The 12,218-nt window shown below is 52.5% G+C and overlaps 1 protein-coding gene across 1 annotated transcript; it reads right to left on the bottom strand.

Moving 5' to 3' along the window:
• Nucleotides 1–663: 663 nt before the first annotated feature.
• Nucleotides 664–11,851, bottom strand: prph (peripherin). Its single transcript, XM_069178638.1, has 9 exons — nt 11,187–11,851; nt 6,649–6,709; nt 6,128–6,223; nt 5,458–5,619; nt 4,989–5,114; nt 3,563–3,783; nt 3,214–3,263; nt 2,706–2,779; nt 664–2,438 (listed from the first exon to the last, which is right to left on the bottom strand). The coding sequence occupies exons 1-9, from the start codon at nt 11,711–11,713 to the stop codon at nt 2,388–2,390; spliced, it is 1,368 nt and encodes a 455-aa protein (XP_069034739.1). The 5' UTR covers nt 11,714–11,851; the 3' UTR covers nt 664–2,387.
• Nucleotides 11,852–12,218: the final 367 nt, after the last annotated feature.

Raw genomic sequence — 12,218 nt, 5'->3', positions numbered from 1 at the left:
AGAACCCAGTTCCTAAGAAAACACTTCTTCAGAACATGGAGGCACATCCTGAAGATACAATGCAACATCCACAGCCCCAGACTGTCAGACATCCGCCCCTCTCTCTGTTTTTGTGATCAGCAGCTGTCCTCTTACCTGTGTCTGCTGTCCTCTCTCTGAAACCCACCTCCTGTCCTCTGTCCCCTGTTCTCTCTCTATCCTCTCTGTGTCCCCTGTTGTGTCTCTGTCCTCCTTCCCCTGTCTTTTCCGTGTCCCCTGTTGTCTCTCTGTCCTCTCTGTGTCCCCTGTTCTGTCTCTGTCCTCTGGCTCCTGTCCTTGACTGAGCTGAAGACTCCCGCTGTGCCATAGGCGTCAACAGGGAGTTTAATACGTTTGACTTCTAAATGTCAGCTAATGGTTCCAGTTTTACAGTAGACTAGAATGATCTTGAGGTCATTGCAAATGAATCAACACCACGCTTATATCTTCCAAGATGGTATGTCCGTGGTTCCCAGACGTGGATGAATATTGTCTGTGGCCAGAAGGGGGCACTGCAGCACAAAGCCGGGGGGGAAAAAGGACTGGCAATGGCATGTTACATTGCTCCACCAGCCTGGCCTGCAGGAGGCGCAACAACATTACTCTGTCAATGAAGGGAGGAGAGCAAGGAGGCAAGTGAAGCCGTTAGTTCCAGTTTCCTTTATTTTTCTGCCAAGAACATCAACCACACCGCTGGACAGGCAAAGACTGGGGTCACCGTAGGGGAAGGGGGGGTCTGAGGGACAGATGTATCGGGTGTTGGGGCTCAGCCCTGGAGGGAGGCACTTGGTTGTTTATCTTGATTTGGGTTTTTTTCTGTGACCATGCCATTGGCACTGTGAACCCCTTCCTTTCATCGCCGGGAACGGGCCTTGGGAACAGCAGACCGGGCCCGCAGGTCAGAGGGCAGGTGACTGGAGTCCCGCCTACAGTGGTTTACTGTTGCAGAGCGTCCCTGGCGATTCCAGTCCCAGCGTGAGCGTAGCTGCTGCACGGGGCAGGGGTATAACCTGCCGTCCGGGGGGGCAGCTCGGAGGGGGTGGGATGGAGGTGACCATTATGCTCTGAAACCTGGGGCCGAGCGGTTCAGCTGTACAAACCACCTGCCTCCATCGGGGGAAAAGTGGGCTGTCGCTGTCTCAAATCACAGATCCGGCGGCCTGGAGCTCAGGTACCGACCAGCAGGCCAGTAAAGCTGATGAGGAGATGGGCGTAGCCTGAAACCTCTCTTTCTGTTTAATCGTTTACCCCAAGTTACTCACATGAGGTACTGAGGCTCAGTGGAAAGACTGTCCGTGGAAAGGACAATATTATTATACTGACCATCGGCATTAGTGTTATTTGTTATTCATTTTAATTGCAACAGTAGCAAACTTATATACTGTGGGTTCGAACCTCAGGGCAGCCTCAGCCACAGTTCACATACAGGTCTCTTCGTGTCGTCTGTCCAGCAGCTCAGGAGCGAGGTCTGGCCTGGCCAGGGAATAAAGCCCTCCAGGACTGGGGCTGTCCAGTCCTGCCACAGACAGACAGCTACCTGCCTTTCCCTGGATGCACAGCATCTGGGAAGGGGCTTTGCTTCCTCGGGCTCTCTCTGAGGAGCCGGGCCCTGTCCTGCATGCAGCAGAGATGGGGTCTGTTTGACCAGCAGCAGTCACAGTGGACTCAGCCCTGTCCAGCCCTGAAAGTGACACGCCATGGATCTTTGTCAGCCTGGGAGGCGGTCGTATCACAGCCAAACCACCGGCTTGGAAGCCCTAAGCAAGACGCCAATAAGTATGCTACTGTACAGAGACTGCCTCCACCCCCAGTCTGGCTTTGCGTGATTAGGCTAGGTTTCAGCCCCCAGTTGACTGCCACTGCACAGCACTATAATTCACTTCTCATCCTACAACCTACGGGCCCGTGTACAAATAGTACTGATGAAGCAGGAAACAGTGTACTCTCTCTAATTTCCACTTGCCATGTTGCTCTACGTAGAAACGTTAACAGGTTTGAATATCCAAGCTTCTGGTGCGGGCTTATTACATACAGGAAGCTGCAGGCTGTAAGACAGGAAGTGCATCACAGGAGCTCTGCATTGGCAGTGGAGTCCAGTGTCATGCCTCCCTCTGAGCCAGACCGCAGCAGAGAGCGGATCAGGCTCTGCCCATCTCCAACCGCCAGGCAGAACCCTGCACGACACCCTGGCACTCTACGGAGAATGTCAACTTCTGAACTGAAAGCTGTTTGGGATTCGGGGCAAAATAAACAAGGTCTAAATTCTGGGGATGTAGAGATAGGGGACAAGGACAGGGGGGAAGGGGACGCGCTGTCTTGTCACTTTCGTTCTGCCTCTCGCAGCTGGGATCAGCGGCGGCTTCTGCCTCCTAGTCGTCTCGGTCCAGGTGCTGCTGCTCCTTCCTTGACTCCTTGACCACCTGTAAAGACAGGAGCGCAGCGTCAGTGAGGTCTGAGCCGCTCTGGGCTGTGTGGGCTCTTGTCCGCTGGATTCATGTGTCACAGATCGGCTGAGAGTCAAGAGGTGTCGCACAGAAACACAGTATGGAGTACCCACAGCGGAGGCTGGCTCTCACCCTCTGGCTAGGATTCTGGGAACAGTTTACTACAGTACCGGTCAGCCAAGCACACAGTAAGGAGTTAATGGCCTCCCCGCGGTAAGAACCGGGCTACCAGGAAACACCCACCTCTCCATCGCGGGTTTCGATGGTTTTGATCAGCACAGTCTTCCTGCTCTGCACGTCCGGGGTGTGATCATATTCTGGACACAGGAAACAAAGCGAAGTGTGAAACAGGCAGGACAAAAGGCGTACGAGTCCTCAGTTTTAGTGCGCTGTGTGCTGGTCTCAGGAATGTCTTCTATAGAGCTTGTGCAAAACATAGTGTGGCAAGTGATGGACAGGCTGGGGACTGGGCAGATCTGAGCTGTGATACAGGAGTGAGACACAGGGAAGTGTACAGGCTGGGGTCTGGGCAGATCTGAGCTGTGATGCAGGAATGAGACACAGGGAAGTGTACAGGCTGGGGTCTGGGCAGATCTGAGCTGTGTTGAGATGCAGGAGTGAGACACAGGGAAGTGTACAGGCTGGGGACTGGGCAGATCTGAGCTGTGTTAAGATGCAGGAGTGAGACACAGAGAAGTGTACAGGCTGGGGACTGGGCAGATCTGAGCTGTGCTGTGGCGCATGGACTGACCGGTGCTGCGGATACTCAGGCTGGACAGGTTGTGCACAGGAACAGTAATCCTGAAAGAGTTGCAGAAGAAACAGGATCAATGCAAGATGAACATTGTGGAGGCCTAATCAATACACATCTTCCACACATCAGTTCTGCACAAGAGAATAATTCAGTTACAGAACTGAGTTCATTTGCTTTTAACCTCCTGTTGCCTGAATGTGCCTCAAGGCTATGTTCGTATTAAGTTTCTCATGAGCAAGCTGTTACAGCAGGAAATCCTACAGACTATAAAATGAGATCCTGCAGCTCTTTAAGTAACAATCCTATACTATTCCTTTTCATTGCACTTCTCCCCCCGTGCTCTCACCGGCTCTCCTCGCCCTCCAGCAGCTTCCTGTAGGTGGCGATCTCGATGTCCAGCGCCATCTTGACGTTGAGCAGGTCCTGGTACTCGCGCAGGTGGCGCGACATCTCGTCCTTCAGGTGGCGGATCTCCTCCTCCAGCCGGCCGATGTTGTCCTGGTAGCCGGCGGCCTCCACCGAAAACTGGTCCTCCATCTCCCTCATCTGCCGGAGCAGGGCCTCGTTCTGCAGGGGACGCAGAGCACAGGACGGGGGGGGGCGGAGGTGAGCCGGGGGCTGGTGAAGCTTGTTCAAGCAACGGTGTCCAGCAGAGACTGCTGGTCCACGTGCAGACAGAAGTTCAGGGAGCGGATTCCTGCGGGCGGGGCACACGGCGGGCACTGTCCTGGCGCGTGGTGACCCCTGTGGGCTTGCACGCCGCTCCTCCTGGGCGCTGGAGACATCGGCAGGCCAGCTCTGGCGTGCGCTACAATGGGGCCGAAACACAGCTTGTTCGGTGTGTCACGTCCACCAGCAACAACATCCTGTCCCGCAAGCGACCTCTCGCTCATCAGGCCACAGCTACAGGTAATTCCAGCCAGCGCTGATCAATTATCCAACCACCACACCACACTATTGACTGCACCCTGTACTTCCCAGGATATTTAAGCCCTCACTACCCTCAGGTCTGCGCTCGGCTTTGTCTAGGAGCTCCTACCACGCCGTTCAAAGCAGAGATATTCTCTTCCTGACCCAACTTCTGGCCTTCTAAACTTGACCTTCGCCCCTCTCGACTTCAACTTCGGCCCAGCGTCTAGGACAAGTAGCTTTCGATCTCCTCTCCCTTCTGCTCTTTTCCCCTATTCTCCGAAACTTTCAGAACAACGCAAAGGGTTCTTCCTCTCTCGTTGGCATATCACTGGTAACGCAGTGCTCCTACATGTTTGAGTAGTACAAGTTATTAGAGACAAAAGGCAATAAGTTACTAAACAGCCTTTATAGTGGGGTCGACCGTCATTTGTTAAGTGCTGTTATGTACAGCATTTCATAAAGATCTAACACGTGGCTTATACACTCCTAAGATAAAGCACTCCCCACAGCTGTTTGAGTACAGCAAGCAACTACACACTAGTTTCCTCCTGTTGTGTTCTCTGAATAGTGGGGAAAATTAGGACCAGAATGATGAATTATGCAGACGCATTACATTTTAATGACCGGGCGCCACCCAAAGTCTAAACCAGAGCACAGGGTGGTAGGATTCAAGTCAGTCCATCAATGTTATTTTAACAACACAGGTTAGAGCATGGAGCTGAATCACGCTGTGGGCTGCAAGCGAACAAGCACAGTTTAGAACATGCTGAGGGGTCAAGAGCATGATGGAAAGACGTGGAGCTGAATGGTACGTGCTGGGGGAGAGGCCGTCAATCCACGCAGCTCAGGTGGACACCTACTGTGCTCTTCAGCCCGTCGATCTCGCAGGTCAGCGCCTGGATCTGCCTGCGGGACTCGTTCGCATCCTGCTTGGCCTGGCGCAGGGCTTCTCCGTTGCGGTTGGCCGTGTCCGTCAGGTCGGCGAACTGTGGGCAGACAGAGGCATCAGCTAGAGCAAACGCCCCGCAATGGGACCCAGCCCTCCTGTCGGTCCCCCTGTGTATCCGCCTCGGTCCCCTTCCCAACCTGTTGCAATCTGTCTCCCTGCAGCTGTTCACTTGTCTGCATGTGCTGTCATGTCAGTCCGTCTCTGTGTCCCACTGTCCCTTTCCATCTGTGTCCCCGGGTCACTGCCTGTCTCCTCAGTTCCTGGGGTCTGCTCCTTGTTCTCCCACTGATTGACTGTGTGTCTTTCTCCCATTTGTCTCTGTGTGTGTTTCCCGTGTCTATAGGATCTGGTAGATCGGTGTGTGTGTGCTCTCCTCTCACCTTGGACTTGTACCACTCCTCGGACTCCTGCATGTTCTTGGCAGCGATGCTCTCATACTGAACCCGGATGTCCCGCAGGGCAGCAGTGAGGTCTGGGCGGGGGGCGTCCACTTCCACCTGCAGCTGCTGGGTCTGCACACTCACCTGGACATCACGGATCTCCTGCAGGACACAGAGCGGTTATTGTGCATCCCTCCCTGCCCCCTACAGACCCTTTCGGATCCAGGATCCTTTTCATGCCAGATAACAGACAGCCACCAAACACTGTGACCTTTTTGAGCAAGGGTTTGTCAAAAGACTTTAAAATAAATGTACGTGTGTGCATGAGCATGCACACGTGTGTGCACGTGTGCATGTACATGTGCACGTGCGTGTGTATGTGTGTGGGCGTGAGTGCACATGTACTTGTATACATGTGTTCATGTGTGAGTGTGTGCTCTTGTTCATGACATATTCCATATTAATTCACAAGTTCATGGATTGGGAATGAACTGACATTTTTACTTTAAGGACATAAGACAACCCACTTTAAAGTGTGACCAGTTGTGAACAGGCTCTAACCTCTGAACTACACTCTCTCATTGAGTGTAGTTGACTTACAATACTTGGTCCTGTGAAACACCCTGGGGGGTGGGTGACCTGTGCTCGGGATGGGGGGGTCGGCGCTCACCTCATCATGCAGCTTCTTGAGGAATTCAATCTCATCCATGAGGGACTCGATCTTGCGCTCCAGCTCCAGGCGAGAGAGAGTGGCGTCATCCACATCCTGTAAAACAGGACAGCTGGGTCACTTTTCGTCACTGATTTACTCATTCTCCTTAGTGTGTGCAGTTGCCTGCTGTGTTGCCAGTGTGGACTCTGAAGTTTTATTCCAGCAAGGAGCACAAAAAGTTCCAGATGAGTTAACTGAGTTCATGTACAGTAGGAGGTACAGACACTAATAATAATAATAATAAACTTTATTTTATATAGCGCCTTTAAAGGTGGCTTCTCAAAGCGCTTGAGAAGCCACCTTTAAAGGCTATTTCAATAATCGGCGCTAATGCGCCGATTATTGAACATTATCTATACCAGGCTACTTATTTGCCTTGAAGTGTGTGGGAGTCAGTGCCTAACCCAATGCTGTAAACTTGTAACCACAAGCCAGCAGGCACTGTGTCTGCTCTCACATCTGCGTCAGGAGCTCCTCACCTTGCGGAAGATAACCAGGTTGTTCTCAGCCTCTGCCCTCTTCTGTGCTTCCTCATCAAGCCTGGAAGAAGGGAAAACAGACACATTAGATGAACACAGATGAAAGGGGGCCCCATTCAGCCCCTCTAGCCCAGGCAGAACCTAGTGGTTAATCGATCTGAGGATCTCAATCAGCTGTTTCCTGAAGGAGTCAGAGCATCATCTTCTAGGCAACTTGTTCCAGACCTCCACAGCCCTTAACGTGCATTACAATCCACGTCATCAGGCAGTCTGATTATGCATTTGCTCTCGTCCTGTAAGTAGTCTTCCCCCAAAATCTGAAATCACAACTCAAGACCCTCAGCATGACCCACTGTGGGACAAGATTTCTTCAAGGACAGTCCTCCAGTTTGTACTTGGCTGAGAGTCCTCAAACCAAATCTGCATTTCTGCAACCTGCCACTTGATGTCATTATTCCAATGAAAAGTGCCATAACTACAGTGAACTGACCAGTCGCACTTTTCCCTCTGTCAGAGCCACAATCTTACAGTGCTATACTGCTTCACTTAAACAGAGGCACACAACAACATCTGCCACAGCAGACCTTTGAAAAGTGCTGAACTGATCCAGTTAAGCTAATTAACTCGATCATAGCCAGCAGAATAGGCTGACCAGTTTTGCCAGTTTTGCCAGGAACTAGATAAATTGCATAACCCAGGGCTCAGAAAGCAGTAGTTTCCTAGTTTAAGCCCCATCTCTGCTAAAGACTCACTGTGATGAACCTGAGCCCAAACAGCCAACCCCCCTCTGTGTGACCTTAAAGAGATCTACTGCAGGCCACACTGCAAGAACAGCAGCTATTTTGTTAATGCATAAAGATTAAGTCCTCATATTTCATCAGAAAAAAGCAGATTTTCTCAATCAGACAAGCAGACAATCCTCAGTGCTGGAGACTGCCATTTGCATTAAGATTCACTGTTTATTCCGAAGCCAAGAGTCAGGCTGTAACTAGGAGAGTGATTAGTATTATTACAAACACATGGCTTGATCAGGACTCTCACAGAAGATGTGCAGGGATGTGACCTTAGAGAGGCCACAGGCAGAAGCCAGGGCAGTGACCTCCCCCACTCTGGCCAGGATTAGAGTGACCCCGCCCCCCGGTACCCCAGGCTAATGACAATAGCTGTTCCTCGGGAGACAGAGAATGCAAACAAAGGCTGGTCGCTCACATCTGGGCCTTGAAAAGGGGGCTTTCTGAAAATGTGTGGGCTGAGTACACTTCTCTCCCTCCCAGAGAACTCAACACAAAGTCCCCTACCTCTCCCAGCCCCTTACGTCTCTCACAACACACCGCATATCCGCCACAATTCCAGCACACCCCAACCTCCTGCCATCACCCCACAGGCACCCTGAACAACGTGATGGTGCTTTTCCACCTCTGTCTGCAGTGATGGTCACACTGCCACTGTGGAACCCCACTCTTACTGTCATGTGATCTGTAATCTGTGCGCTTGTGACAGGAGCTCTTGCAGCCTGTAGTGTGGTCTCCCATGAGTCACTGCACACAGGCCATGTCGTATCTGCTACATTTATGACACTGGCACTTTGGCTCACTTGTGGCACTCCTTCTCCAAGGCTGAGGACACCCATCTGCCTTCAGTTAGAGATGTGCAGCTTCACAGCTGCAGCAAAACAGGTCAAATGGAGAGAAAGCAGTGTCCAAACCTCAAGTGGGAGGAAGTATGAACCCCTACAGGGTATGGAGGACTGGAGATTTGTGTCCCAGAGCCCTGCAGTGCCTGTGTTCTGACGTTCCCCCTGGGGGGGGCGGAGGACTGCAGCAGTGTTGCCCGGCTGCAGCCCAGCAACAGCAGCCAGGAAGGCAGGACGAGGCTCATTTTTAATTCATGGCCCAGCTGGGGGGGGGGCTCCTTAATGGCATTCCTGGCAGCCAAAGGCCAGGGAACAGGACACCATAATGGAGCTCCTGATGGCACGGTGTTCACAAGTGTGTCCACGAGTGTGTGTGTTCATAAATGTGTGTGTGTCCACGAGTGTGTGTGTTCAAGAGTGTGTGTGTTTTGAGAATGTGTGTGTGTCCACGAGTGTGTGACCACAAGTGTGTGTTCATGAGTGTGTGTGTCCACAAGTGTGTGTTCATGAGTGTGTTATCTTGAGTGTGTGTTCATGAGTGTGTGTGTTTTGAGAGTGTGTGTCCATAAGTGTGTGTTCATGAGTGTGTGTTTTGAGAGTGTGTGTGTGTCAACAAGTGTGTGTTCATGAGTGTGTTATCTTGAGTGTGTGTGTTTTGAGAGTGTGTGTTCATGAGTGTGTGTGTTTTGAGAGTGTGTGTGTATCCACAAGTGTGTGTTCATGAGTGTGTAATCTTGAGCGTGTGTCCATGAGTGTGTGTGTTCTGAGAGTGTGTGTCCACACTATACTATCACTGAGCAGGACCCTGGAGTCCGCAGCGCTGTACCTGGTGTGGCATTCCAACCATGAACCAGGTGGTGGCTGATGCCAACTTGCTGGCATTCGGTCATGGGTACTGGAAGCTGAACCAGGAGATACTGGAGGAAGTACTGAGTACTGAGTACTGAGGAGTGAGTACTTATTTTGAAATATTCTTTATGAAATAGTTTATTTTGATAGAAATAAAATGCTATCACTGACCAGTAAGTGGAAATTTCAACTCGGATGAAAAAGTCAGAACATAATTCTGCCTTCTTAGAGGAAATACTTACTGATGGAGAAAGGAGTATTAGCCACATCAACTAACAGATGTGCCATGGATCACAGTCTTGTTCTTTCTGGTGCATTATGGTTATGTCAATATAAAGGAATAAAATAAATGATTAATAAGCAGGAATCCTTGATGGTTACTGTAGATGTAGCCACTGTATTTGCAACTGTTTGTATTTTCCTTTCTGTTGTGCTCATCAAAAGCAACAGCAACGTTAGCACAAATGAAACTCGTTGGCTCTCGTCGGAGCAGCTTCTCCAGCCCGAGCAGTGGGTGCGGCAGGGCTTTGTGTCCGTCAAGTCACAAACCAGGACAATTCAGCCTGAAAACAGCAGCCGACTTTTCTAACCCCAGGTCATGGGCAGAGCCATAGCAGGAGCTGTCCGCAGTGCCCATCGTGTTTTCCCCACGGGTACAGGATGGGAACAGTGTTTCTGACTGAAGGGAAGGTGACCAGCAGGCACAAAGAGATCTACTGATGAGCAACAGGTGATGTCATTGCTTATCTGCCACTGTCTGCAGCAGCCGCGAAGAGATGAATAAGAAATCAAGCAGTAGATCAAAATTATCCAGCCCTGATAACAATGGCTCCAGTGGTCCCACCCTGAACTGAACTGTATTCGCTCTACCAAGGAAGCTCAGCCAGTCAGCCCACAGTGTCCATCCCCCCTCACTTTTTTTAAAATGCCCACATTAAACAACATCCTCACATTAGAATCCTCTGATGTTCCGACACATTGCTCTCTGTGAGGGCTTCTCATGACACTAACAAAGATTTGACCAAAGTAATTGAAATCGAGGTCAGAACTAAAATGCAATTTCAGCACAGTATCACTACATTTTTCTCACCTGCTCTAAGGACACACCTGTACACTGTCCTGCTGCTCTGGAACACTGCACTCCTGCATCAGTGTGCACGCCTCCAGTCCCAGTCTCTTACACCCTTCACTATGCATGACTCTAGTGCCAGTCTCTCACATCCTTCACTGTGCATGACTCCAGTACCAGTCTCTCTCACACCCTTCACTGTGCATGACTCCAGTGCCAGTCTCCTACACCCTTCACTGTGCATGACTCCAGTGCCAGTCTCTCCCACACCCTTCATTGTGCATGACTCCAGTGCCACCCTTCACTGTGCAAGACTCCAGTGCCAGTCTCTCTCAGACCCTTCACTGTGCATGACTCCAGTACCAGTCTCTCTCACACCCTTCACTGTGCAAGACTCCAGTGCCAGTTTCTTACACCCTTCACTGTGCATGACTCCAGTGCCAGTCTCTCCCACACCCTTCACTGTGCATGACTCCAGTGCCAGTCTCTCCCACACCCTTCACTGTGCATGACTCCAGTGCCACCCTTCACTGTGCAAGACTCCAGTGCCAGTCTCTCTCACACCCTTCACTGTGCATGACTCCAGTACCAGTCTCTCTCACACCCTTCACTGTGCAAGACTCCAGTGCCAGTTTCTTACACCCTTCACTATGCACTACTTCAGTGCCAGTCTCTTACACCCTTCACTGTGCAAGACTGCATTGCGCCACACATTTGTGCAAAGTTACTGGATCTTTTTAGTGCACGAAGGGTACATTCAAAAACTGCAAAAACAACAATTAAAAAAACACAATTGAGTGAATTTGCTCGTTTTAACACCCTTCTGCATGATGTAAACTACATTACTGTGACTGGCCGTGGCTTCTACTCACACCTAGAGCAGAGTGTTATTTCATCCCCGTAAGGCTTTGAGCAGCGGCACCTGTGGCTGGAGCAGCGCGCTAAGGCTCCTCCTGCTCACGTGAAGAATAAACCCCGGTGACTGACCTCTGCTTCAGGAGCGCCAGGTCCTCCGCCAGGTTGTCCCTCTCCACCTGGAAGCGGTCCCGATCCTTCCCCACGGCGTCCAGCTGCCGGCGCAGCTCCCGCAGCTCCTGCTGGAAGAGCTCGGTGGCCCGGTTGGGCTCCTGCTGGCCCTTGTACTGGCTGAGCTCCGCCTGCAGGGCGCCGTTCTGCTGCTCCAGGTAGCGCACCTTCTCGATGAAGCTGGCGAAGCGGTCGTTGAGCTCCTGCAGCTCGGCCTTCTCGTTGCTGCGGGTGGTCAGGAACTCCTGGTTGACGGCGTCGGCCACGGAGAAGTCCACCCTCTCGTAGGACAGGCGGGGCGCTGGGGTGCTGGAGCGCACCCTGTAGGCGGCGGAGCGGGACGCCGAGGAGGCGGCCGAGGACGGGGAGCCCAGGTAGCGCCCCCCGGAGAGGGACAGCCGGGAGGGGAGAGGGGAGTAGGAGACGGACGCGGGGGAGCCGAACGTGCGGCGGTAGGAGGTGGAGGTGCGGATTGCGGAGTGACTCATGACGGCTCTCTCTTTCTCTTTCTCTCTCTCTCTCTTTCTCGATCTGTCTTCTTCCACGAGGAGGGCAAGGCAGCAGGACGGCCGGCCGAGCTGCGCTGGAGCTTTTATTCGGCCCACGGCGCTGCTCGTACCCTCCCTCCTCCCCTCCCCCGCGGCCTCCTGCCCAAATCAGAGCTGCTCAGGGCAACCCCCCCTCCCCCCGGCCACTCCCATCAGCGCCCCCCCCCCCCTCCCCCCCAGAGGCCTGGGCAAGTGTCCAAGCTGCCTCGCGGATCAATGTGTCGTCTCCCAAGACCTCTCCCTCCTTTCCCCCCTCTTCCTGTCCCCCCACCCTCCGCTCCTCATTCTGTATCCCACTCCTCCCTCCGTCTCCTGGCCGCACGCTCGCCCCTCTCCCTCTGCGCCGTGTGTCCAGGTTTCGGGGCGTTTGTAAACTCCCTGCCCTGCCACAGCGCTCCCCAGACAGAACCAGAGCGGTGTGACAGCTGCTGACCGAGAGCCGCGG

Source organism: Lepisosteus oculatus, chromosome 1 (genome assembly GCF_040954835.1).
Source record: "Lepisosteus oculatus isolate fLepOcu1 chromosome 1, fLepOcu1.hap2, whole genome shotgun sequence".
NCBI classification, from domain to species: domain Eukaryota; kingdom Metazoa; phylum Chordata; class Actinopteri; order Semionotiformes; family Lepisosteidae; genus Lepisosteus; species Lepisosteus oculatus.
The sequence above is the reverse complement of the archived record's forward strand: the minus strand, read 5'-3'. Positions and strand labels throughout refer to the sequence as shown.